The sequence below is a fragment of the Python bivittatus genome, unplaced genomic scaffold, assembly GCF_059951505.1.
Source record: "Python bivittatus isolate LINGU-HERP-01145 unplaced genomic scaffold, Pbiv_v1 ctg000670_np1212, whole genome shotgun sequence".
NCBI lineage: Eukaryota > Metazoa > Chordata > Lepidosauria > Squamata > Pythonidae > Python > Python bivittatus.
This window is the reverse complement of record NW_028277094.1, coordinates 1,191,013-1,218,536: the sequence shown is the minus strand read 5'-3', so window position 1 is coordinate 1,218,536 and position 27,524 is coordinate 1,191,013. Positions and strand designations below refer to the sequence as shown.

The following is a 27,524-nucleotide window of genomic DNA, read 5'->3' as shown; positions in this document are numbered from 1 at the left end:
ATGGCAGGGATCGGCAACTCCATGAATCGCTTCCGAGTGCGCCCAGCTGAGCCGCGGGACTGCCCTGAAATCCTGCGTCTCATCAAAGTAAGAGGAGGAGAGGGGAGAGGAGAGATGGGGTCGAATCTGATCTGACCTCTCAACTGTTAAGAAGTACAACACAGTAAACATAGGATGCAGAGACAATTTCAGAACTCGGGGATGAAAGTCATGCCAAGTCATGGTTGGTTTTGACCACAGTTTGCTTTCGCCACAGTACCTGATTTTATTGATCACTTTAAGCCTCAAACCATGGTTTATAAATGACAACGGCTAGGGTCATACAGCCACCAAAATCAAAACCAAAGAAGCTGCATTCAGGGTTTACGTGTTCCTATGGTGCCTAACCCACTTTTGTGGTTTAACAAGACTGGGCATGCTGCCATCATACTGTATTCCTTGTGGCCTTTAACCATGATCCATGCTGTCTTAAGGTTACATGTTATTCATGTCATGGACAATGGTTGGTTTTAAGTTCTGCTCCCCAAAACCTGAGGCTGCTTCAAGTTCGGATAAGAAAGTTTCATTTTAGAAACCCGTATTGAAGCATTATGTGGGACAAGGGATGCCTTTCTTTGTTAGTTTGTTAGTTTTGCATACCACAGACCCTGAAATGGCACATGGTAGTTCACAACAGACCCAAAATAAAACAGAAATACAGTTCCTATTTTATTTCACCAAAGAATAGCCTAAAATAATAATGAACCACCATCACCATCTTGGCTAGATGAGATCACACCTCAAAAGGTCTGTGGAAGTGTTCCAACTTCACAGCCTTACAGGAGGACACCAGGTTTGGTGCCAACAGGACCTCCAGAGAGAGACTGTTCCATAAAACAAGAGCAGTAAAAGGCTATCTTGAGTCCCCATAGTTCTCTTCTTTCAAATGGGAGAAATGAAGGATTCTGCTCAGAGGTTCTTGCTATGAAGCTTCCTTATTTGATGCCCTATTCCTAATTAGGGAGGGCCACTTTGGTGCAGTGGTTGAAGCACCGGGCTAGAAACCAGGAGACCGTGAGTTCTAGTCCCACCTTAGGCACAAAGCCAGCTGGGTGACCTTGGGCCAGTTCCTCTCACTCAGCTCCAGGAAGAAGGCGGCAATGGCAAAACACTTCCAGGAATATTGTCAAGAAAACTGCAGCGACTGGTCCAGGCAGTCGCCAGGAGTCAAGAGTGACTCAAAGGCACATGCGCGCACACTCTCTCTCTCCTATCAGTGCTTGGGCAAGATTATTTCCCAGCTCTGCAATCTTTTAATCAGGGAAGGCAGGATGGAACTTGGAACTTTCTTCCTTTAAAGCAGGGGTTGTCCAGCACTCAGAAATCTGTGGGTGTGTGTGTAAAAAGGAAAGGTGGTGGCCACAACCATGCAATCAAGATCCTGACCCCTTTTTTATGTGCACCAAACAATGCATGCAAACATATGTAAGACAGGAGCAGGGTTTTGACCGTGTGGTTGCAACAGCCATCTTCCCCTCCCCCCCACCATGCCATCCCTTTCCAGGTCATGGAGCTAAGAAAGGTGATGTCCTTCCGTACTGGAAGAGCAAGATCACCGGAACGTTAGTTGAAATGTGTCACCTGTGCCTGTTCTGATTAGAGTGAAATATTGAATGCTATTTAGTCACAAGGGACCTTTCAGTTGAAAGGGTAGAGGGTTTGGGCAATGGCTGTTCCACTCATGGGCTTCCTGTGGCCAGATGTTCCCCTGCTGTCCTTGTAGGCCCCCCCCGCCCCCCCTTACCCTGTGCAAAGGTTTTCCATCATTCCTGCCTTCAGGCGCTGACCTTTGCCAGGGCTGTGGAATGCGAATCTGCTGCTGCATTTCAACGAACAAACAAAATATATTCCTTTATCCCAGTGACATTCTGGTTTCTTCTCTTGGCAGGAACTGGCTGCTTACGAAAACATGCCTGAAGCAGTAAAAATAACAGAAACAGGTAAAACAGCAGCTTGGGGGGGTTTACTGAAAAAGTTCATCATCTGCTTGGGCAAAAGGAAGTTGGCGCCCCTTCCCACCTCTCTTGGGAGCTTCTTCTCTGCCTCTCCCCTCCCCTCTTTCCCATTCTCTAATACGCTCCCACCCCCCACCCCCATAGTCTTTCTTCTTTTTTAGAGCAATTCAACCACAGTATGCTGCATATGGAAATGGCCTTCACCTTGGCATCTTAATCCTCCAAAATTTCTCTGGGCCTGCAGAGAGAGAAATGAAGCCGCTGGGGGCCAGACAAGGCTTCTTCTGCAATCTGCCTGATGTAAAGATGGAAAGGAAGAATTGGGGCTGTTCCTTGGGAAAAGAGAAAGTACAAGGGGGACAAGGGGAAAAGGGACGGGAGAAAGAAAATGCATCACTGGTGTGTGTGTGTGTGTGTGGAAGGGGGTGGAGGTAAAGACTTCCAAAGTTGGACTGTAATCTATCATTATATCTATCTCATCTAATCTATCTTCTATTTCTATCCTATCTATCTAATCTTTCTATTTCTATCCTTCCATCCTTCCATCCATCCATTTACCTATCATCTATCACTACCTAATCTATCTTCTATTTCTATTTCCTATCTCTATATCTTCCTATTTCTTGGGAACAATATGAAGATCTGCTATTGCATTCTTCTAGAAATTTTGGGCTTCCCAGTCTAATTACAGTCCTGGGATATCCTGGTGCTCCCCATCTATGTACCTGCTTAGCTCTTCAGGATCAGTCAAAATTGGGTTGGAGGGCTAAATCATTGTTTGGACTCCAAGGTAAAATTGTGCTTCTTAGTACAGGTGGACACACACGTAGCACTTGTTGGCAACTCAAACTAAATGTCTTTTCCCAGGATCACATGACTGTTGCTGACAGACAGATGATGTCAACATCCCTGTGTACTTCAAAGCCCCTTTCCCTCTCCAAGTCTACAGCATCACATAGCTTTACTGACTTTGTGCTTCTACCTGCTGTTATAGATCAAGTCTTCTTCAAGTTGTCACCTGGGTGACGTGAAAAATCCATGTAGTTTTCTTGGCAACAATATTGAAGTAGTTTGCCCCTTGCCTTCTTCCTGGAAGGTCTCCGTCTATTGACAGCCTGGGAATTTACCTGGTGATCTCCCATTCAAGTACCAACCAGGTTGATCCTGCTCAACTTTTGGGGAATCAACCAAGAACACCTAAGTGGTGTTGAAAAGGGTGTTCTCTCACTCTCGTGTGGTCCTGATTAAAATCTTCCCTTGGCCTCAAGGATTACATTCCTTCCATGTGCCCGTTTCAATCCCACAACTGACTGTTGCAATTTCCATTGTAAAGAAAACTGTGTATTACAAAACAAGAGGCAAATTCTATTCCTAGTTAAAAATAAGATAACAAGAAGGAAATAAGATAACAAGAAGTAAGTTAGCTTACCTTACTCCCTAATAGTTTAGGTAACTGCATGCATGCATTTCTATCTGGATTCTTGGATGACAATTCCTATCATTTTACCAAGTGATCTGTTATTTTGCGTATCCTGGGGATATACATGTTTTTAAAGAGGTCCAAAAAATTAATTTCCACCCTTTAGATACTTTAATCCATCTGTATTTTACTTGTCTTGCCTTGGAAGGAAAGCTTAACCACCCTCTATAGCAGTGTTTCTCAACCTTGGCAACTTTAAGATGTGTGGACTTCAGCTCCCAGAATTTCCCAGCTGGCATGATGGTGGCAACATTGTCTGTGTGTGTGTGTGTGTGCGCGCACGCGCGTGTGTGCGTGTGATTTTCATGCAGTATTTTTCTCCCTTCACTCAATGGCTTGAATATTTTCAGATTTACTTCGAGATGGTTTTGGATCACATCCCTTCTTCCAGTGTTTAGTAGCAGAGGTATCAACAGAAAATGTAATGCTAGGTAAGCTCAAAGGTATGATTTTAGCTGGTGAAACAAGTCCAACTATCCTTGCAGGATGGAAGGTACCTACTCATGGCTCGCGGCATCCAAGAAATTGAACAGTCTCATCCTCTCTGTCTTACTCCAAAACTGCAGCTGGGGAGGACCAACGGCGAAAGATACTTTTTTTTTTTAATGGATTAACCAAAAAGGCTGCTCTTTGCTGTCTCAGCTCAAGTCACATTCTACTCCAAAGCCACCATCTTGCCCACAATCATAAGAAGTATTTGCATATAATGTCTTCCAAGATACTTAGCAAAACTTCAGATGATGATCACAGGCATCTAAAAGTAATATTTAGATCAATCAAGAGAAATTACCAGATTTTGCCTTAAAATCATGAGACTTCTATGAGAAGATTGAAATCTTGGGAGATTAGTGATCTCACAAGGGCTGCTGGCATACAAGTTCAACTTTTCAAAAGTCCTTCAAAAGTAATGAAAAGATAATTGGGGGGTTCCAGGGATATTATGCTGCTACCCCTGGCGCAAAGTTTAGTGAACTTCCTACCATATTTTTAATAGCTGCCTGAAATTATCTGGTTTTGAGTCCCAATTATAAAACACCTATTTTAAAGTAATTTCAACACATTTATTTTTCCATTAAGAACCTCTCTTTGTTCATCCAGAAATAGAATGGCTATATTTTACTTCTGCCTACCTTCTGCTTAATTTTCTCAATGGCCCGTGGGATGAAAAGGCAGAAAGAAAATCAATTGAACCCTTTCAATTGCAGAGGCCCATTCTGACACTTTCCTAGTTCGATGGCAAAATCTTCTGAGCCCAAGGTGAACAGAGCGGTGTTTCTCAAACTTAGCAATTTTAAGATGTGTGAACTTCAACTCCCAGAAGGTTGAGAAACACCGGAATACAGTGTCAAAGACAATTAGTGGTAGGGTAACAGTAATAGCAGAAAGGGCCTGGGATAGGCAGAAGTTGTTGCTTCTGGATGTAAGCTATTCCAAGTAAAGTGATTTTGTCAATGCGATGGTATTCAAGGGATGCTCCAGATGTTTTGGGATTGCTCCCAAGGTGCCGATTACTATTGGTGCTATCTTTGCTTTCTTTTGCCACGGTCATTCTACTTCTCTTTGCAGGTCTATTTTGTGTTTTTCTCCAGCTCTTTCTCTTCTCTTCTGCTGTCTCCAGGTATTGCAATGTCCACTATCCAGACTTTTTTGTCTTTATCAACAATTGTTAAGTCTGGGGTGTTGTGTGGCAGGTGCTTGTCTGTTTGAATTCTAAAGTCCCAGAGCACTTTAGCATCTCCATTTCTATGACTTTATTGGTTTTGTAGTCCCACCAGTTCTTGCTTGCAGGCAAATGGTCTTTCTTGCAGATCTTCCAATACACCATTGTTGCTGATTTGTCATGCCATTGTTTGTAGTCAGTCTGTCAATATGATGATGATGATGATGATGATGATGGTCCATTTTAATGGAAGGCTGTCCTTATTGCAATGGAGTTAGTTCTTGGATAAGTTGCTACATTAAACCTTCATACATTCACATTTCTCAAAGAAGCACTTCTATCAAAAGCTTGTAATATTAAGTTACATTAACGAATTAAAAGAAACTGAACTGTGTTTCTTTAGTCACTTGATAACCTTGCCATATTTACCTCGGGAACATGATTCCTTAAAGCATGCATAAACATAATTCTTTCTCCACAGATGCTGGTATTGTAGGTTTTGCTATGTATTACTACACCTATGACCCTTGGATTGGCAAGCTGTTATACTTAGAAGACTTTTATGTTATGGATGAATATAGAGGTAAGTAACAACCATGTTTCCTTACAGCCATTTCTAATGCAGCCAGAAAACCGGCGGCAGAACGATGATGTGGAATTAGGATATCGTAGGAGGACTGGAGAATAGTCAGGGTTGAACCCACGTTCATATCCCTACCCTGTGTTGATTACCCAGAACCCTCTCTTTGCTAGAAGGATGGAATATATAAAAAACGACCCCTTGCGTTCAGTTTTGAGACAAGTCCCTAATTGGAACAGGATCCTGGAAGACAGGAAGGAGGAAAGAAGAAACAGTAGACCACCTCACCCTGCCTCTCTGGTACGAGATAAGTAACTTCTTAGTGACCTATCCGTTCCTCGAGCAAACTGCAGAGGTGGTGATGTTTCAGAAACATGGCTGTGTTTCCATCCCATAGCTAACTTTGTGAACTGTACGTGGGGTTAGGGGCACATTGTGTGATCCAAGTTCATTTAGCGAGCTTATGGCTCAAATGATTTTTTGAATCCGAGAATGTGTTAGTATCCAATATAGATTTGTTGCACAAATGCAGTCACTCCTATTGCTCTATCAGCATGGTAGGAAGAGAAAAACTTAACAGGTTGTCTCTTTGTTGTGGACTGGTGCCATCCTGATCGACGCAGCCTAGCAGTTACATTTTTTTTTCTTTCAAGAGATCCGAAACAAAAACCAGCTAAGTACCTTTTTATAGAGATATGTGGAATAAAGCCTTTGTCTTCATGCAAATCTAGTGGGTTAGAACAAAACAGTGGAAAATTTCCCAATTCAGACAACTGAGTTTCTCAACTGTGTTTTGGCAGGCTGGGGCATTGGAACAGAACTTTTAAAAAATTTAAGTCAGGCAAGTAACCATTTAATACTTTAAGTTATATTTTAAATGTTATAGCCATCATTTTCATTCGATAGTCTACTTAATTATTGGTAAAGAGGTGATAGAAAAGTCAAAACTGAGTTAAAGCAACCTTCTCAAAATTGATTCTTTCCAGCTGAGCTGGTGGCTAACATTTCCATCTTCCTTCAGTCAACATGGCCATTTCTGAGATGGGACAACACTAATTTAGAGGACCATCAAGGAATTGCATTCTTCAAAGCCGCAAAAGAAAGGATCCACAGAATCAGAGGCATCTGTGGGTTAAAAAATCCAAGATGGCAATGGAAACCACCATGTTGACTTTTTTGACCACCTTCACCGCTGCCCCTGCCCAGAATCTTAGCAGATAGAATCTAAATTTATTTGCAGCCAGCAGCTAAAATGATAAAACTGCTTATGAATTCCTAGACTGCAAAAAGGGGGTTTCATAACGGAATATTCCTCTATACTTACAATTTTCACGTGCAATATTGCTATTGTTAGAGAGAAAAAAATGTAGCCCAACTGTAATATCCTACAGACGCACGTGTGGAAATGCATTTATTTTTGTACCCACAACCATTCAAATCTTAACAAAATGTTTAACGACTTGATCTCATTCTGCTCAAACTGGTTGGTCCAAATAGCGTAGAGCAGTGTTTCTCAACCTCGGCAACTTTAAGATGCATGATCTTCAATTCCCAGCACTGGCTGGGGAATTCTGGGAATTGAAGTCCATGCATCTCAAAGTTGCCAAGGTCGAGAAACACTGGCTTAGAGCACTAAACAATTCAAGATCAGAGGTTCTTTGGTATAGGGCGTATCTAGAACTATAGGCTTACATAAACCTCCAGCTTTGTGTAAGCAGTTCTGAAGTGAATGCAATGACTGTTGCAAAAAAAACAGCTAATTCTAAGTTTTTTTACTGTGCCAATAAGGGTGAATAAGCAATAGGATAAATTGGCCATTTTAAATTAAGTTCTATTGGTAGAGGTTTGAGGTAGAGCTGAATTGCGCTGCGAACGTTTTCACACTTGCTCCCGAATGCAATTGTCTGCGTTTATCTCCGAACAGATTGCAATCGATTCCAACTGTAGCTGCATGCACTTTCTTGTTGTGGTTTGGAACAAGCCGTCTATTGAGTACTATATGAGGCATGGGGCGTGCGATCTTTCCACCGAAGAGGGATGGCACCTCTTCCGATTCGATAAAGAGCATCTAATCAGAATGGCTGCTGGAGAATAAAAGGAAGTCCCCCTCCCGAGGGTGAAGTGCCATCAATTCATCGGCCACAAGGAAACTTCTAGCTAAAATTGTGGTTCTAAAGCAGGCAAATACTAGCAACAGAAATTAAAAAGAGGTCTGCCTGTTTTATGACTGGCGGTAGTTTGATACATTGTTGGATTCTTGTGTTTTCCATTTGCGAGCTGGGTTGGTGTGGCATGAACCCCGACGTTTGGTTAATAAGTACACACGTCACCATCATACGGGCTCTCCTGGCTGCTAGGGGCTTCTTGACCAAAGTCAGAGGTTCACTGATATCCTGCGTCCTGGAACGCTTTGTACTCTGGGTTGAAACTGGAATTTGTAGTCAAGGCTTTCTGCAGGTTACAGGAGTTGAGTTTCTCTAAATCCCATCAGCGTCAGGTGAAGAGCCATGTGTGAGTTGAAGGAGGAGTGGAGACAGTGCAATGTGCAAGAGTGTCTGTCTGTCTGGTTTAATCTGTCATGCTAACACAACTGCCATCATTTAAGACATTCCATGGATTGCTAAGACCACTCGACTGTTTTAGCAAGTGGAGGTGAGACAAATATTCTGGGCAGAAAACCTTAGGCTTTCCTCCCAGTAGAAGAGAAAGTTGAAGTATCAGTATTTGGGGGGGCTGTGCCAATTCATGTCTGTAAGATGCTGGGCCAGAAGAATCAGGACCTTGATGTCTTCACCCATTGTTATAGTTGTGCAATGATGCTTCTACGGTATAGCCGCTTGGACAACTGAGGTTAGATCATAGCACAAGCCGAAAAATTCACATTAACTTTTTCCCACTAGATCCCTTAAATTGAGACGGTCTGGGATCCAAGTAAGATGGCCATTTAATGTAATTGTATTTGTTTCACTTTACTTTTTCTCTATTTTGCTTTCAGCGTTCAGTCTAGGCGTTGAGGGCCAGGATCTCTGTTACCATATATTCTTCACACTAGTTGAAAACAACCGGTCTGATCATTCAGCACTATATAATCAGCCAAGCATCACTCTGCAGGAAGACACTGTTGGCGAAATGGCAGCATTCGGGTACTCTCATGGTTGCATCACTGACAGAACCAAAGTACTTTGGGAGAGTGCCCCTAAATAGGTATATTGGCAACATGAGATTGATCAGCAATCAATCCCACTCCATAAACATCAGGTTCCCTAAGCCTAAAATGTTGGAGGTTCCACCTCTAGACTGCCTAACAACCCTCTTTGTAAAGGAGATATGTGTAATAATATGCACGTGGAACATACTGGGGTGCTTATACTCATTAAAGTCATGCACAGAAAACTATATAGTTCATATTTTATGGGTCAAATTTGCATGATCAGTTCTATAAACTAAATATCCCTGTTCCTCATCTTTCTGCAGAGTAGTAAGACAGTACAGTCTATGTACTGTAGCCTATGAATTAGAAAGAAACGTAAAGCAAAATGTGGTTTAAATACTCTATATTGAATATCATTTCAGCTTTTGATTAGAAGCAGCACAGAATTCTTCCCACGTTATTTACATCAGTTACGAGTTTGACAGCGATAATCTCTTTAGAAGCCTTTGCCTTTCACATCAAGAGACCAATTATGCTTTCAACCATTTGAAAATAGGCAGGGGCAGCAATGAGTAGAAAAAGATGAGAATTGGACAAGAACATTGGCATAAAAACAAGAGTTAAGAAACTACCCAACTCCGTATCACCATGCAGATTGCACATTTTTAAAGTCCCATGATGAAAACTGGGGGGATATCAGCTTCTCTTACTATACAGATCTGCATCTTCTGGGTTGGCTTGGCCATGGTCCATAAGACTGGAATCTGCTTTGAACTTGGATGCCTTCAATACATCTACAAAATACAGAAAGATCTTAGGATATGCATGTCTGGAATTAGGAGGGCTTTATTTGCTATCCTACGTTTTCTCCTGTTGGCACGTCAAGCTGTACTGGTTGACAGCTACTGTTTTAATTTCTTACAATATCTCTTGTGAGGAAGAGATGGTGTGAGAATGTTTAGGAGTTCAGCTGCTAGCTTAGCTACCCAATGGAGTTCACCCCTCGTTGCCCACCATCAAGCACTCAAGGCTAGACCAAGTTAGGAAGGAACTCTGGGGAAAAATGCAAATAGAATGTGTCCTAATGGAGAAAAAACTTGTGTCAGACAGCCTTCGCTGACCAGCTGCCTTCCAAAAGTGTTTAACAACATCCTTCCGAAGTCTCTGTGAACAATCTGGGAATTACATATCCAGATAGCAGGTACCAGGTTGGGAAAGTCTGTGATGGCAATTAGAACCTCTTACCTGATCTGACATTTAGCACCTTCATTTCATCCATCAAAGTCTCATAATCTTTGTGCATGTTTGTTCTCCCTTTCTGCCTCTGTTCCTCTGGTGCTTCTGCTTTACCCTCTGACTCCAGGGAGGCCTTCTGAGCTTTTGGGAGGCTGTGACTTATTTTTGAAACTTCCTGTACTTGAAAAAGAGATGGAATTATAGAATATCCAGATGATGGCGTTGGTTGGCCAATTTGTCCTAATTAAACTGTTTTGACTTCCAAAGATGGAGGGATTTTAATACAAGCACTCAATAAAGGCATTTGCCAAAATATATCTGCTTTATCTTTAGCACAGAATTCTTAGGAGAAGCCATCAAATGCCAGCAAGCGAAAGAGGGAGACTTGGGCCAGATCTTAAAGCAGCTTCATGTCTGGTCACTTGTGGCAAGAAAGAATTGGCAATAAGCTATTGAAACAGGCAAATCTTTTCTCTTTGCTGAGTCTCCTAGAGATTATATTGTTTATACAATATCCTAATCAAGGCACTACCAAGGAGAAAACCACACCCCCATCAACACTGGCAGGGCAAGCTACTGCATATAAACAAAGAGCAAAACCCACCCCCACTAGCACTGATGATGTTACCTAATTGGGTGATGAAATGTCTGCAAGCAAACCACCAAGCTCAGAGAGCACCAAGGACTCCAAAGTACAGATAACTAACATTAAACCCTCTTAGGGCCTCTTTACTTTAATAATGAGCAATATAGTGATGCAGCTAATTTTATCCTTTACCCATGTACAAAATGTGGGTATGTTAAAAAGTATCAAAGCTTTTGCTATTGAAAACGCTTCTTGGAAGAGGACATACCCGAGTATCTTTATCCTGGGCAATTGGGACTTCTGCGGAGGATTTTTTGGTCCAGAGTGATCCTATTGCTGTATATATTTTATGGCTTACAGCATAAACTTTGCCACCGGTAACCTGGTTTAATTTGAGAAATGTTATTCAACTGAGTGACAGAAACAAGGTGATGATCTCACTTCTTTAATGAACTGGGTAATTCAGATAATGGAAAAAAAATTCATAATTTGCATGGCAATTTATCTGAAATTCTGAACCTGATGTTTAAAAACATCAACTAGCCAACATGTTCTTAAACCGAAGGGAGGAAAGTGTTGATAGAAAAACATAAATATGAGGTTAAAAGGAGCTTACCTTTGCAACAATCACTGACTGGGCTGGATAGCAAAGAGATACACCTAGTGAGCCAAGGGCCATGGGATAGGCAATTTTCTTGAATCTAGATCCTGCAAAAAGCAAATCGTAAGTGACAATACGGAGCACAACTAATTGTAATATGAAATCTCATTGCCCATGTTCTCATAAATCACTTAACTCATTACAGAATTAACCCACTTTCCTAGGTTTACACATTATAATGAACCATGTACTGGCCAAATTGTCTAGGTTCACACATCAGGCTAACCCACCAAAAACTAACCAAGGTCAACGCTACTCAACAGTTAATTGGGGATATGCAATACACTCAGTATTCAATAGCTGTGCAGTGCTTGAGATCTGGAAGCAAAACGAAGCACGTGGTTGCACCCGTAACATTTGCTGGTGGCTCTTTAAAGCATCCACATCTTTTCCTGGGAATGTGCAGCTTTTCTCTGCAGCTGCAGTGTAATTCTGGGGGGGAAAAGTATGCTTTTGGTTGAAGGAGCTGCAGATCAATGTGCACAATAATGAGCTAGAGAGGTCGTTTAGTTAACTTAGGATTCAGTGTATTGGGACCGGTCAAAAGATTAATTTAGCCTGGAGTGAGGGTGTCCCCAGGGTATGGTCCAAAAAGTCAAGATGGAGGCCATGGCAGCGCGATCCAAGTTCTGCCCATTTTTTAATGTCCATCGCACATAAAAAATGGGCAGAGCGTCTGTCACACTATCACAGTTGCCATCTTGACTTTTTAGACTGTACCCTGCAGACACCACTGGCCTGCAGGTTAAGAATGCTGTCTGAACACAGCAACTCTAATAAATAAGATTTGCTTATTATCTGGAGTATTTTCCTTCCCCATAATTATAGTATTGTAAGAATAAGCATCCTCTTACCTTTCCTGGCTAGGACTATTCCTGTCAGTCCTGAAACTGTAATTACACCGACTTTGGGAAGAAATTCTGGAGGCGGATTCTTCAGGTAAACATATGTATCTTAAAGATAAGCAAAACAAGCATGGTTGGTTCTTACTGGATTATCACAATTTCTCCTCTTAATCTCATTTCTTATTTCCACGGTCAGAAGTTGTAATGGTCTGTGGGAATGACCGTGGGAGACAGGAGAAAGAGCCTCAGCCTAGGCAATGGTCAGATAAGAGGTGGCTGAGTCTGCAGAAGGAATGGGGGTCTGGCAATCGTCTCAGAAAGGACCCTCCCTAATTTCTTGGACTGTGAAGGCGAGCGGGGAGAAATGTCCTTTCACACTTGCCTTTCAAGATTCTGTTAATCTAACCTTGCGGTAAAGTAAGAGCTAGTACTTTTGGGTGTGCTTCCTGTCTGGTCTACCTCGCAAGGCTGGCAGAAGTACACAAAGCATAATAAGGGGCAAAGTGCCCTATGGACATACCTACCTTTTCCAAACTGCAGTGAAGCGATTACTCCATTTTTGACAAAGAGGTAAGCGTCCTGAATAAACAAACAAAAGACCATTTTCTACCAATGTAAGAAAAAAAAAATCGCATCGACAAATATGAATGCAACTTAATAGAAAGAAGAAACAGCCAAAAAACTCTTCTTTTACGTAATATGTAAACCTACCCCAGTGTAAGTGATCTGCAGTTAGAAAATGACACATAGAAAGGATAACAAAAGGATGAGAAACTGTCTTCACGTAAGGGCTGCCCTTATATATTGGCAGCCCTCAGTCTGATGCAAGTTGCTACTTTTGTGGGACGACATCGGCGTGCACAAATCATTGGTCCCCCTTGTTGTCCCACAGGTACCCATGGACAGAATGGGCTACACAACATTACTTAATGCAGATGTGTTGGGACCACAACTCCCTGAACTTCCAGCCCACAAAGTCAAAAGTTGACAAAATCAAAGAATAAACAACAAAAAGTTGGTAAGAACCTTCCTTATTATTTTGGACATCAGAGTGTGTATATACATGTGTGTGTGTGCACACGCGTGTGTGTTTATTAGATTTATTCATACCACAACCCAGGCTCTCAGCAATTAACGATAACCATATGGTAATCATATATGTACATTCTCTCTCTCTCATCAGTTTCTATCACAGTTTGGCAAGGTAAGAATCTAAACATAATTTTGAGTTTACCCCACAAGATGTCACTACCCAGCAAGCTTAGGAATGTCACGAAAATAAGAGGGCGAATTGATAGGCGGGGGGGGGGGGAGTCAAGGGAAACTGTGGCAGGGAATTATTTGAGAATGTCTCCATTCCCAAGGGAGAGACCTATGTGCAAAAATCCAACAAGCTGTAAGAGCTGTGACCAAGATATGTTGAGTCTGCATCTCCCAGGCTATTCTGATTTCCAACATGGTTTTTCTTCTCTCCTTCAACAGGGTTGTGACTTAATCTTCTGAAATACATTACTTCTGTTCCTAAAACAATTGTAGAAGCCAGATTGCGTTCTTACCTTGCATCCCTTTAGGTAATGACTTGTTGTCTTTCTTACTGATGAAATCCTGGTCTGCAGCTGGCCAGGCTTTTCATCAACATACCGAGATTCCAGAGGTGGGGCACTGTAAATAGGAAGCTGCAGAGAAGGGGGGGGGGGTTGGTGACAATAGGCTTGCCTGGAGAAACGAAAACGGAGCCAAACTCCCTTCTTACCTTAACAGTGCTATTCCTTTGCTCCCACCCAACAAAAATTGCCCATGAGGTTGTTGACTAGAATCAATGGGATTGGTGCTCCACCACACAGTGGCCACAGTTGTTGTGATCCAATGGCTCAAAGGATGTGCCCAAACCTGCCTGTCTACCTGGTGATATTAAGGGCTCTTCCATATCACCCCCCCCTCCCCTTCCCAAAGCGATCCACTGTTTTCCTCACCACCAGCCTGGGAATAAGGAATGTCAATCATTGAGCCACCCTGATCTGCTACAAGTCCATCAAGTCAACTCTAAAAAAAGAAATCGCCAGCAAACCTCCCCTTTCTTTCTTTCCATTGTGTGCACTGATCTGGTTTTGTGGGGGGAAAAAACTCCAGAGTGGTTGAGCTGCAAAGCCATCAAGCCATTATTCTCCCAAGAAGGCCCTGGAACCCCGGAGTTTGGAGGTGGGGTGGGGCAGGAGCTCCCCCAAAGAGGAAACAGTATCAGTGTGGCTCTCTGGGATTCAGAGCTGCTCTCAAGCAGGAGTGAAATCCCTGTATGGAGGTAACCTGCCTCATCTCTAGATATATGGAGTTTCTCTCTCAGAATTCTCAGCTACAGCCATTGCTAGCTGGGGAATTCTGGGAGCTGGAGTCCATATGCGGAGAATAACGAAGGCTGGATTAAATCAGATTTTGTTTGATCATAAACCATGACAAACTCAACCCAAACCAAACAGATGGAAACCAAACCAAGCAGGTGGAAATATTATATATTTACTTTTGGTTATCATTTCTACTACTCTCTTTGGGGTGCTATATAATGGTCTGTGATGCATAATCTTTTATCCTTTTGTTTTAATGTAATCCCAAGTTTCCATGCTACTATACAAGCCCTTTTCCTTGAAATATAATCTCCAGAGGAAAAGCTTCCATACGCGATGAGAAGCCCACAGAGATCATACAAATCTTACCTGATGTGCTTTAATTCGGTGGGATTTCTGTTCTTCTTCAGCTGAGGCAAGCCTGTTAGTGGAAGTCCATGCTAGGGCTGTAGGAAGGGCCGCCCATTTGGTGACCTGGTGTCATGAGCAGAAGTCAAGAGAAATCAAGGAACAACTTGAATGGCTCCAGCAAAGGCAGCTTTTGTTCCTCAACATTCATTCTAACTTCAAGAAAACTGTCATGCTCACATCTCTCTTTAAGCTAGCAATCCTGGCTTAATCACGATGTGATTAGGAAGCTGACTGCTTCTGCTTGTTTCTTCCTTTTACAACAGCAGGTAAGGAAACCAACTTAGTCTCATGTTACATTCAAATTGAGGATTGCAATTAAGAAAGCAAAGACTAAAACAGGGAACTAACAGGGAACTAAAATCCTCCACAAAAATAAAACTGGTCAGCCAAAACGACAGAAGCCCAAAAATTCTGAGTGGAAGGTTTGCTGGAAACTAACAATGATGAGTCTAATCTAAGCCTCCAAAAAGTACTGTGATGCTCGCTGGGGAATTCTGGGAGTTGAAGTCCACACATCTTAAAGATGCCATGTTTGAAAAACACTATTTTAGACTGTATCATGAACACTCTTAACAGCCGCCCCTTAAAGCAGTGGTTCTTAAGCTGTTTGACCCAACTACCCCTTCTCCCGATCTCAAATGGTCATTATCCCCCCACCCCAAAAATCTCTCATTCTACACAAACATTTCAGCATCAGCAGTCCCAAACTGGATCCTTGATTCACAAGCAAGCAATTACAAATTGCTCCATTACCCTGGGGGACAATTACCCCCAGTTTAAGAACCACCGACTTACAGACTGGAAGCTGTGCAACTGATCCATGGCACGTGGAATATTAAGTATGGCACAATAGAGAGCACGCCAAACACCATGTTTGGCACTAGCCGCAGTTTCTGAACACTTTTCAAGGATCACCAGTCTGTCGCAGTAGTCTAAGTAGAAAAATGATGGAGCCATGCCTCACTGTGGCCAACTCCCTCTTTGTGGCTGCATTCTACTACAGTAGTTGGACTCCAGCCCTACCCAGTTCTACTAATGCTTCTCTTATCCTTCGTTCCTTATGCAATGTGCTTAACCTTGTTACCAATCCTCCCAGCTTGCACAATGCATGAAACAATCGGCTAGACACAAATAAGACCATGAACCGTGAACACACAAAAAAGCAAAGTTTAACACTAGCCACGCTTTGCCCATTGGGCAAATGCATCTGACCCAGTTAAGGGCATGCATGATGTAGCCACCTGTGAAGAAATTAGCTACTGGAGAAAAAGGAACAGGGAATTAAGACAAACCCATTTACTGTGTTGGAAGAACAGGCTAGGGAGTTGAGTTCTGAAGCAAAATGGGTGGGGAAAGGTTTATTTTTTTTAAAAAAAGTCAAATTACAAATGTAAAATGGCATGGATGGATCGGATATACACTGGGATTATCAGATGTGTAAAGTTTTAAGAAGAAAAAAAGGGTAAAGGAAGTAGGAAGGACGGTACATTGGATTTAATGGGAAGATCCCCTTTCTATGTTGGAGAAATATGATGATAAATGAAGGCATTGTTTATTTATTTATTTGCTAGACCTAGATCCCACTTTCATATAGGAGATTAAGGTAGCATGCGTGGTGGTCCCTAATCCTGTTTTTTCCCAATATCCCAGTGACGTAGGTTGAAGTGAGATAGTGGGTAGCCCAAAATCACGCAGGAAGTTTCCACCTTCAAGTTTTGGGTCTCCTCAAGACCAGGCCAACATCTTAACTATGACATTACACTGGCTCTTCAGTGAGCATCTTTAATGGGCCTCCCCTTCCGCTTGGTCCCTATACATACAGGTATTTTTCTTCCTTGTGTGAAGGAACCCAAGAATTGCTTTGATCTGTACACAGAAGTTAACAGAAAGACTGAACTTTGCATTTTAGCAACAGCGCACTGGGACAGGCGCCCAAGAAACTAGTCCTTCTTGGTTTCTCCTCCACCTTTGTCAGAGAGAACTTACACAATAGTTTTTACAAAAGAAATGTGTTCAGCACAAGCATCAAAAGGCAATCCACACATTAACACTCTGTAGGAAAAAGAAGCCTTTATTTTCATCCACTTTTATGGCAAAATAACTTTTTGGGGCAGGGCTCCTTAGAAACAAGTTTGGAAACTTCAACACTGGTTTGGTGAGTGGTGAGAAGGTTTTTTCCTCTCTTGTTAGTTCAGCAAGCCACCCTTTTTTATAGCGCATTTTCAGTATTACTTACAGGGCTAGGAATTGCAGCGTGACTGCTGGAATTAGCTCAGTCTAGGAATGACACTAATTGCTTTGGGATGTCTATTGAAAGCAACTGGCAGTGACTAACAAAATGCTCCTGTAATACATTTCACTGCCCAGTAATTATTTTGAAGCAATGATCTTAATAAAGATTGATTCAAAAAAATATCCTATTAAAATCACAAGACTCAGCCAGCTCCTGTCTCGAGGAGGAGGCATATTTTAGGCCAGGATAAAAACTGAGGTTATTTGATTAACTTTAATTGTCTCTCAGATTAAATTAAGTTGATACAATTAAATAATGCTCCTGGTGATCAATGTTTAAATTACAATTCAGCAACAACAGCGGAAGTTTTGCAAGCTGCAAAGTGTAACAGAGTTATACTTCCAGTTTTGAAATCAGGTAAGTTAGATGGGGAAGTCAAAGAACATCTTGAAAAGTATCACTGACAAGCCACTTTCCTGGGATGGCCAAGAAAACAACATGGATATCTAAGTTGGACAAGCAGGAGACTTGCCTTGTTGTAGGCAAGCCCATAAAATGACTGCCGGGAGGTGCGTGTGCAAGCTGCCTTTTACAAAACACCCACCATGATAGACACACATTATCCAAGTTAGGTTTCTGAGTTTGTCCCTTCATATTCCCTCCTGCCAATGGTGACGTAATCACTGGAGTTTACTGACCACCTTACAGATACTTAGCACGTTTACTGTATTTTCTAAAAATGCCACGTGTTCCAGAGGCATTCTCAGAAATCAAAATTACACTCAAAGCTAGCGTTTGGCTTTGGAGCACACCAGCTTCCCATTTATTTATTTTTGATTTAAATCATTTAACAGGAAGGAAACATCAGGTGAGAGAGCAAGACTCGAAGCGGTCTATGGCCACCAAGTTGCCTACGCCATCCCATTATTATTATTCTACTATTGTCATGGCAACTTGAAGGATGTCACATAAGTATTATAACATCAGCTGTATTTTACTTTGATCTGTCATTTTATTTTAGATTTCCGAGAAACTCTGGAAGCATTTGTAATGAGCGCTGTGACTGACACGCATTTAAAGGCACCCGTGATTCTCTTTTGCCTCTGCTGGCATGAAACCAAGTGATTAACGAAGAGGATGCGTCTTTCACCAGGAAAAAAAAAAAGTTTGTATTCCTGAAATATACCTCGTGTCTTGTTACACATAAGCAGCAGCTGAAATCGACTAACATTTAAACAAATAACCTGGTAAACTGCTTCTTTGAGAAAAGGTTCAGAAGGAGAAGAATACCCAAGAGGATTCAAAAAACAGGATGGCATCCCTATCCCTGAAAATATCAACTCGTGGAGTATTGATCCAAGAATGCCCATACTCCTTTTCTGAGTTTTAAAACAAATTAGCGAAATAGGGCTTTAGTTTGACACATGGCTCAACAAGTCACGGATACAGGGCAGAAACAGTTGTCTTTGCATAATAAGACGTGAATTATTAAAAGATCCCTCCGCTCCAGGCTTGTCAAAACAGACATAGCCCAGCTAGAGGAAAGCTGCAGAAAAAAGCTCCTAGAATGACAAGGCGCTAATTAACACAGCAACTCGGGGATGATGGTGTTATATCATCAATACTGGTTGTGAGAGGCCACGCTTGAAAAAAAGTCCACAGAGTTTTGTACTTTTCGTGCAATGGCCATATGGCCTCATCTTACATTCTACCAAATGTATCTGATGCAACTGATCCACACATCAGATTGTAATCTCAATTTTAAAAGCAACTTGCACCAATCTGGGAGTTGAAGTCCACCCATCTTAAAGTTGCTGAGGTCTAAGAGGAGGTTTCCACAAGCAATGAGAGTTTGCTGGCCTCACAACGTTGCCCAGCCTGGGGTCTTCCAGCCATGCTCCACGACAACGCCCACGGCCAAGTTGGGGATGATGGGTTGTGTAATCGGGAAAGCACCAGGCTGGGGAAGGCTGTGCCGGGACACGGCTCTTCTTGGGGAGGAAAGTTGGCACCTTGTTACAGGCATGCTAACTCCACAGAGCCAGCCCCTCCCTCACTCCTGGCACCTTCAGGAATCTCAGAAACATCTCAAGGATGGTGGGTTACAGCAGGGGACGGCTCCGGTGGGGTTTCGCAGTGGAAGGGCACTCTGCACACGCTCCGCTGCCTAGCACCGTCATGAACACCCAAGCTCACGCAAAGCCTAAATGTTCACCTTGCCACCCTGACAGGGAGAGGCTGGGCAAGAACCATCCACGGAGCCCAGCTTGGGACAGGGTGCAAAGGAACGACCTTGGCCCAAGATTTCCAACGGCACCACCACCCTTCCTCCTTGCTCTGCCACTCCAGTTTCTTTCACATTCCCACCGCAGTCTCCTCCGAGGCAGAGGGGGCGACTCAAGGGCACAGGGCTGCTCCCTCTGCACATGCTCAGAAGTCCACTCGCCTTTTCCACACACCCACTCCCCTTTCTGCCTCTTTTCCGGGCCAAATCTCCAACTCTGTGACTGGCGGGAGAGAAGAGAAAAGATCCGAAAGAGGCCCCACGGGCTGGCTCAGACCCCGCAGGAAAGGGGTATTCTGCACATGCTCAGGCGCCCTCTGCTGCCCAGAGCCACTCCTTCAATTGGAAAGCAGGAAGGGGCTCCCCTAACGCTGGGAGGCCCCGCCGTGGATCCCGAGAGGAGGGAAGGAGGAAGAGAAAGGGGTTTCAAGCAGCCTCGCCCGCCCCCGGAGCTGGACACCGGGGAGGCGCGACGGGGCCACTCACCTTGTCCGCCATTTTGGCTCCACCTCTTCCTCGAGCCGCGGGGGAGGTGCCCAACCCGGAAGGGGGCGGAGCGATAGAGAAGCTAGTCTAGGATTGGTGGAGCGGAGAAGCGGCGTCAGGGTGACGTCACCCGGAGTTCCCATCCCGTGGCTTCGCGGCAGAGTTCCCCGCGCAGGACTACAACTCCCATGATCCCCAGAAAGCGTGGTTCAACCGCTATGGGAAGGAAAAGAAACGAGAGGGGAGCATATGGGGTGCTCCGAGAACGGATGCTCTTTTATAACTGTAGGACTAAAACAGTATTTTTCAAACTTGGCAACTTTAAGAGGGGTGGACTCCAACTCCCAGAATTCCCCAGCCAGCATGCTGGCTGGGGAATTCTGGGAGTTGGAGTCCACCCCTCTTAAAGTTGCCAAGTTTGAAAAACACTGGGCTAAAATAAAGTCCCAATTTGTGGTATTTGGGGTGAAAGCGAATATGGGTTCTGTTGGTGGTTCCCGTCTTGGTTTCTCAGCCTTGTTAGACTACAGCTCCCATCATGCTCCTGCAGGTCATGGGTGCTGTAGTCCGATGTTGCTTAAAGTGTGGTCCCAGGACCTCGAGGGGGTTCCCCCAAAACCATCTCAGGGACCCCCGAAATCAAAACTCTTTGCCGGATATTTAAGATATTGGCAAAAATGTAAAACTATGTCACTCTTCTCATGATTATTTTTATTCATTAAAAAAATAGTTCTTTTTCATGAAAAATATTTCATTGAGGTTAATATCTAATGGGTTTAATATTGTCATTTTTACATGACTCAATAAATAAATATTTTATGAATGCGTCCATTTTCATTTTTAACATGGTAAATATCGAGAAATATAACCCATACAAACAAAAGCTCTTCCCGGGTTGTCCATAATTTTTAAAAAGCGGGAAAGGGTCCTGAGAGCAAAAAGTTTAAGAAACACTGCTCTAGTCCAACCCCTGGGGATCTAAACTTAGGAACTACTGGCTTAGTCACCAACTTTAGCCCAAAGCTACATGGCAGGCAGAAATCCAGAAAGGGGCAGACCTTGAGCTGGCATAGCGATGTAAGGAAAGCCGGAATGGTCGGGAAGAGGAAAAAGCAGATTGGCCCAGTCTCTACCCACCAGGCTCTTTAGATCTCAGTTCCAATCACCCCTTTTTAGAAAGTTAATGCAGATTGGCAGCGATTATTATTATTATTTAATACGAGGAATATTAAAGAAACAAACACCCACCCACCCCAGCCTGAACGGACAGTCTATTCTTCCACCTTTGTCAGAAACTTTGTCTTCTTATTCTGCTGCTGCAAGTTTAGATTAGTATTATCGATCAGCGGTTCTCAAACATTTTGGTCACAGGAGCCCTTTATCTTCTTAAAAATGATTGAGGACCCCAAAGGGCTTTGGTTTATGTGGGTTATATCTATCAATATTTACTGGGTTAGAAATTAAAACTTAGAAATTTGGAGTCTGGAGTTCTCTGAGCTTGGTTGTTTTCTTGCAAACACTTCATTACCTGGCTAGGACTGAAGATGTTACCTAGCCAGGTAACGAAACGTTTACAAGAAAACAGCCAAGCTCAGAGAACTCCAAGGACTCCACAGTTCAACCCTGAGCTACAGATATTCTTTTTTATTGGTACTCAGAAATTTTAAAATATTTATTTGTTCGAGTTCACAGAGCCCATGAAAGGGTCTTGGAGATCTCCAGGGGTCCCTAGACCACACTTTAAGAACCATTGTTCTAGATTATTCTCCATAAAGTGCAAGGTATAAAAAAGATGGACATGCATAAGAAGGAACAGACTTATATTCTGCTCTACAGCAAGAGTGGATAAGTTGAGCTTGACGCATGATTTTTTGCAAGTCAGTGGAGATTTCTTGGCAATCCTACCAAAGTCATTTACCAATGCCATCTTCCAAGACATTCTCTCCACTTCATACTTGCAGCCCTGAAATTACCTAGTGGTCTCCCATCCAAGTACCAACCACATCTGATCCTGCTTAGCTTTTTAGAATCAACCTAGGTCAGCTGATTGCTGCCAGGCATAGCTTACAAGTATGAGGTCTGTACCCCTGAGCCCCTAACTGCTTTTTGATGTTAGTTTTCTTCTATTTTTGGTAGGAAACATGAACTTGGGTGTCTACTTCACATAAGCTTGACCCATCTGAACAATTAAAAAAAGGAAAAACTCAGTCCTCTCCCCACAAAATAGAAAATGCCATCCTTATCAATGTGCACATATGGCATAGCCTACCCATTTGGCATCACTGCTGTGCCCAGTGGAGATCTTTGCTCTCCTGAAACTGTTAATTGGGCCCCTCTGCTACTAATAGGTGACAGAATTGGCTTCAGTGGTTGGAAAATGCATTAATCCTGCTTGAAAGAAGAGATGATCCAACTTGCCCTCTCTCTGAATTGTTGCTATTCCAGCACTCGCCATGTCCCAAAGTCAGTTCAGAGTGAGAATTAACAGTTCTCACCTTCCTTCCAAATGGATTAACAGTTGTAACCTGTGATACTCAGACACGTACATAACTGTAGAGGAAATCTGTTAAAGATTTGAAAACTTACTCATTTGCAGTGTCAAATTTAGACTTGGTGAGGCCCTAAGCTGGTGTTTCTGAACCTTGGCAACTTTAAGATGGGTGGACTTTAACTCCCAGAATTCCCCAGCCAGCATGGCTGGCTGGGGGATTCTGGGAGTTGAAGTCCACCCATCTTAAAGTTGCCAAGGTTCAGAAACACTGCCCTAACTATATAAAACTTGGAGGCCCCTTGTTAAAAAGTTATATCAGAAGGTCTCACAAAGGTGCATACCAAAACAGGACCTTGGGTCACCACAAAAAAATTGAAAACATAAATATGCCTTTTAATAATTTAATAGCAAGAAATGCTAATTTCAAATGAATGCATTTACTGATTACATATTTATCCTTTGGCTAACTTGATCTCTCTCATAGAGTTTAATCTCTCTCATACATCACGGTACATAATTTCTCTCCTCGATTACAGTCCACATAAAAAGCCCCATAAAATTCTAAAAGCTGGGGAAAAAAGAAAAATTCTGAAATTTTCTGAGGATTGTGAAGCTCTAAGCTGTAGCTTGTTTAGTTTATGCCTAAATCCGACCCTGCTCACTGGGCTATTGGGAAAAAATGAAAAGCGATTTTTGTATTTCATCCCGTTCTGTTCAAAAGTGCTCAAGGGCCACGTCCTGAGGAATGAGAGAAATTCACTAATGGTGTAGTATCTGTATCGTTTTATATTTCCTGATAATATTTCTGGATCATTTTGTGTGGAGATAAAGCCTGTCTGCCTTCAAGTAAGCGGTGAAGTTGAAATACAATCCGTACATATGTTGGTCTGTATTTGCTTGGCTGGGATTCTGTGTGGTCTTACCTGGGACCAGAGGCGTCTGCAAGATGCGTGAAAATAAAATCAGGGTAGCAACTGCTATGGTGCAATGGACTCTCCGCCTGGGTTTTATATGCATCCCACATCTGGGAATAAGTCCAGCTTAAAGCCACGATCGTACTTTTCAGTTGGTATGTAAATAATAGCCAGAAGACTTCTTTCACAGTCATTTAACATATGAACTGAAATTAAAATCATAAATCTTCTCGAGGCCTATGTAACAGTGCATTACAAATGGGCTGTAGGAACGAAGCCTCAGATTTCTTTCTTCAAGGACACAACGTGCTAAGGAAGAAAAGAAAAAACTTCCCAATGCAGAGAATTCCGTTTATTGAAGTCCAATGTACAACTGAAGTTTTACAACTTTTCCCCAAAACAAAAGTTACTTTTCAATTTAGGAAGAATAAATGTCCTTTTTCAATAATATACAGTCTCTCTATATTTTTAAATAAGTTAATATCTTTGAAAAAAGAGCAATATGTTCCTTTTATAATGTTGCAGTGCAACTTACAACTTACACGTCTGTGCAATGTACCATGAGGTATATGCCCAGTGAAAAACACACAGTGAATTTTTTCCATTCATAAATTCTCATCGTAGACACACAAAAAGTTAACATTAATCTGTGGTAGAAAAAGAAACGCGGCCAAGTACACACCAAAAAATATCATTTTTCCTAAAAACAGAACAAAAGGAACATTCATTGCCTCTACACATTGGTGATTGCTTCTTGACATAGAGCGAGTATAATTAAAAAGACCTTTGTGAATTTGGAAAACGTAACCAAACACGGAACAATCTGGATTATCCAGAGGTTGAAATTTAATTTTATTGGTCTGACACTGCAGTCCTGTAGTCACTTACCTATGGAAACAAGCCCCCATGGAGATCAAGGAGAGTTACTTTAGAGTAGACAAGTGCTGGATTTCACTATCTCCATTTGCAGCTGGGAAGCGACAGAGCAGATGTTTCCAAACAACAAAGCCAAATGAAAGGTGTGATGGGACCATGTGGATGTTTCCCTGGTTCATAACTTATTACCACCTTCTGAATTCTCTTTCAGAGCTTCTTAGGGAAACAGGGAGGTGGGTTGGAGTCAAGAATGGCCGTTACGATTACGGATGTCCCATCACGGAAAGCTTTCATTTGGTTCTTCCAGTTTGTGGGAAGGCTACATCGGATGGGAACGTTGAGCCCTATGAAGAACATACTTAGCGGGGACAAAAGACTTGGAAATAAACAAGCACATCAGAGAGTGGGATTCATAACAGTGCTGCCTCATGTTCAGAAGACACTGGTTCTCCTTTTTTAAAAAAAGTTCTCTTTTTTTAAAATACAAGGTGCTCAAGAATGTTTAGTTGTTGTTTGAAAACAGTCCAAGGGAAGGTTGGCTTAAAACCTCCTACTGCAGTGTTTCCCAACCTCGGCCACTTTAAGACGGGTGGACTTCAACTCCCAGAATTCCCCAGCCAGCCATGCTGGCTGGGGAATTCTGGCAGTTGAAGTCCACCCGTCTTAAAGTGGCCGAGGTTGGGAAACACTGTCCTATTGCTATGGAAATTGTAAGAATGTTCATTATTTACAAAAGAAAGACTATGGAGTTCCCTTAGCACAGCCAAAAGAAACATTAGCATTAACATAGAAGATCTCTGCCCCAAAGACATTTATCTGATGTTTTGCTGGCAGGAAATCAGTCATTATTTTAGAGAGGTTTGAAGGTGGTGGGGGAAAAAAACATGCATTATTCTCCTTGTTGTTTTCATTCTGTGGTTTGGAAAATGTTAAGTGTCATATGTACTGTATATACCCTAAGGAAGACAACTTTACATTTAATACAACCCACGTTTTAACCAAAAACCCTCTTCTTCCATTACCATATTTTCATTTAAAGATATTTTGAATAACTGGCAGGGTGGAGACCCTACTCTTATTTACTGTTAAATACAAGTTCCTTTCCCTTATCTTGTCTCTTGCAGGCCCAATTCCTTACTTTTTGCTTGAGTCAAGCCATGGTTTGCTGGGACATCCAAGCTAAGAAACAGTGGTTTGAGACCGCCTTTTAAATACAGTAGGGCCAAACTGTGATTTGCAAGTCAGTTAGAAGGATGAATCAAACCACTGTTGGCCAAGCTGGATATCCAAGGTAAAGCATAGAATTATGTCCCTAACCACAGTTTAGAGGTCTAGCAAAATATGGCCATCAAAATATGGCCACACATTGTATGGCCCTGTTGCACCATAATTACTGAAGATACTGTCAGTATATCGGTGGTATATAAGTCCAGACTGATCTAGAAAGTTATAGCCTCACATTTCCTCTTTGGCCCAAGATGGATGAGACAAAAGTGGACAGTGTAGAAACTACAGTGAAAACATGTCTCTCTCTTACCACCTTCAACTTTCTTTAAAATGCTGATGTCTGTCTCCTGAGACATTTTTAACACCACAGCTTGAGAACCAGACATTTAGTACCAGCATGTTGCTACTTCAACCCCTGAGCAAACGAGAAAAAAAAAAAGACCGCAGCCTATTTCAAAGCTCGTATGCGAGTAAAGTGCGGGGCGTAGTACAATGGTGTCATACCATATATTATATGGTTGAAAAAGCTCTCTATTTGTAAAAAAAAAAATCTTATTCATGTGCTATTTAATAAATCCGACAAGATTACCTATGGAGCAGCAAGGAATGGTGTTACAAAGAAATTGTCCTTGTAATACAGCTTCAGTGTCAAATGTTGAAGGATGCTTGTATTCAGTGCAGATAGGAAGGCTGTGTACACTTTGACAATGAAGCCTGAATAAAGGATGCTGCTGCTTTAAAGAGTCCCTGTGACTTTTAAAGCAGTGGTATCTTTGTTCAGGCAGACACAGAACTTTGAAAAACATCAGGCTGTGTTCATGAACAGCAGAGAGGTGCTGGGCTCTTGAGAGGTCCAAAGCAATTCTTCCCAGACGTTTTTGAACTTGCACAGCTCCAGCAAAGAGATCCCTTCCCAATTTCCCCTCCTCTTCCCAGCTCCTTTCAAGTCATACCTTTGGGACAACTCTGTTCAACTGTCATGGCTTCTGCCCAAAGAACCAGGCTAACCTAGGTGTGGTTCATCTCTTGCACGAAGCAATTGAGTGATTGGTTTGGTTGGGCTTAGCATGTTGCAAGAAGCCAGCCATTTGGTCTCAACCATGAATCATGGCTTAGGGCTTTCCCCACTACTGAACTGTAGTGCTCTCTACCCATCCTTAATATGGTAGAAAGCTACACTCTCAAGGAATTTGTGTTCCTATTGTTGATGGCTTACTCACTGGCATTCCTATTCTCCCCCAGTTCCTCTAAAGTAATGGGTTGCAAAGCCTAACGCATTTTACCCACCTTAAGACTATCCTTGGAGAAGTTGGAATATTAAATGCTACTTTAATGCTGGTGCAGCTAAGGATGACTCAAACCTATGTCCTACTCCTGGGCCGGGGACAAGATGAATGCAGAGTTATGGAGACACAGTAAAAACAAAAAATAGGGGATGTTAGGTGTAAGTGGGACACAGCCTTAGTGTGTTGTGCAAATCCAGCCAAGTTTAGTGTGGATTCATGGTTTAGTGTGATGGGGGAATCCAACCACAGAATAATTAACGTCTTCACAAAACTACAGTTCCCAGGGTTCTTTGGAAGAAGACTTTGACCATTGAAATCAGATGTGGTATGATTCACATTTGAGTGTACATGTACCTAACTAAACTGTTTCAAGTTTCGTTGTCTGAGAATACACAAAGGTCTACTGATCAGAGAACTTCTTGTTTGCTTCCAGTGATGTGACAAAACATACAACAAACTTTTAGTTCTCTACCACTCACTAGCATTGTGCACAATGTTGTGCCTTGACTGCTTCATGCAAAGTGAATGCCTATTTCATTTTGTTTTTTTTAAAAACACAGTTTCACTTGTTGCCACTTTGGTCTGACACTTAAGTGACTCTGGACCACTTCAGGAGTATCCTACTGGAAGATCATTAAGGATGGAAGTCGAATAGGAGCCTAAGAAGGCTTAGAAAGAACTTGTGATGGTGGAAGCATTCAGATCAGCTGCTGGCAATCTGTCCTTCCCTGCCAGCCTGGTGGTTGAGGAGGGAGAGGATGAAGGAGAAGGGTGTGTTGGAAAA

The 27,524-nt window shown here is 42.4% G+C and overlaps 2 protein-coding genes across 2 annotated transcripts; one reads left to right on the top strand and one right to left on the bottom strand.

Moving 5' to 3' along the window:
- Positions 1-7,809, top strand: SATL1 (spermidine/spermine N1-acetyl transferase like 1). Its single transcript, XM_025170244.2, has 6 exons — positions 1-87; positions 1,928-1,979; positions 3,825-3,905; positions 5,616-5,717; positions 6,515-6,555; positions 7,639-7,809. Exons 1-6 carry the CDS (start codon positions 1-3, stop codon positions 7,807-7,809), a joined length of 534 nt encoding a protein of 177 aa, XP_025026012.1.
- Positions 2,119-19,997, bottom strand: APOOL (apolipoprotein O like). Its single transcript, XM_007433797.3, has 9 exons — positions 19,947-19,997; positions 14,902-15,006; positions 13,750-13,869; positions 12,718-12,772; positions 12,203-12,301; positions 11,304-11,395; positions 10,956-11,069; positions 10,111-10,276; positions 2,119-9,659 (listed from the first exon to the last, which is right to left on the bottom strand). The coding sequence occupies exons 1-9, from the start codon at positions 19,956-19,958 to the stop codon at positions 9,562-9,564; spliced, it is 861 nt and encodes a 286-aa protein (XP_007433859.1). The 5' UTR covers positions 19,959-19,997; the 3' UTR covers positions 2,119-9,561.
- Between the last annotated feature and the right edge of the window lie 7,527 nt (positions 19,998-27,524).

What these genes read in the sequence shown, in the direction of transcription:
- SATL1 (XM_025170244.2), top strand. Translation starts at nt 1, where the DNA reads ATGGCAGGGATCGGCAACTCCATGAATCGCTTCCGAGTGCGCCCAGCT. An exon ending in AAATCCTGCGTCTCATCAAA is followed by an intron (nt 88 to 1,927) that starts GTAAGAGGAGGA and finishes TTCTCTTGGCAG; the next exon opens with GAACTGGCTGCTTACGAAAA. An exon ending in TGTTATGGATGAATATAGAG is followed by an intron (nt 5,718 to 6,514) that starts GTAAGTAACAAC and finishes GTGTTTTGGCAG; the next exon opens with GCTGGGGCATTGGAACAGAA.
- APOOL (XM_007433797.3), bottom strand. An exon ending in ATTACCTAAAGGGATGCAAG is followed by an intron (nt 12,773 to 13,749) that starts GTAAGAACGCAA and finishes TTGTTTATTCAG; the next exon opens with GACGCTTACCTCTTTGTCAA. An exon ending in TTCACTGCAGTTTGGAAAAG is followed by an intron (nt 12,302 to 12,717) that starts GTAGGTATGTCC and finishes CTTATCTTTAAG; the next exon opens with ATACATATGTTTACCTGAAG.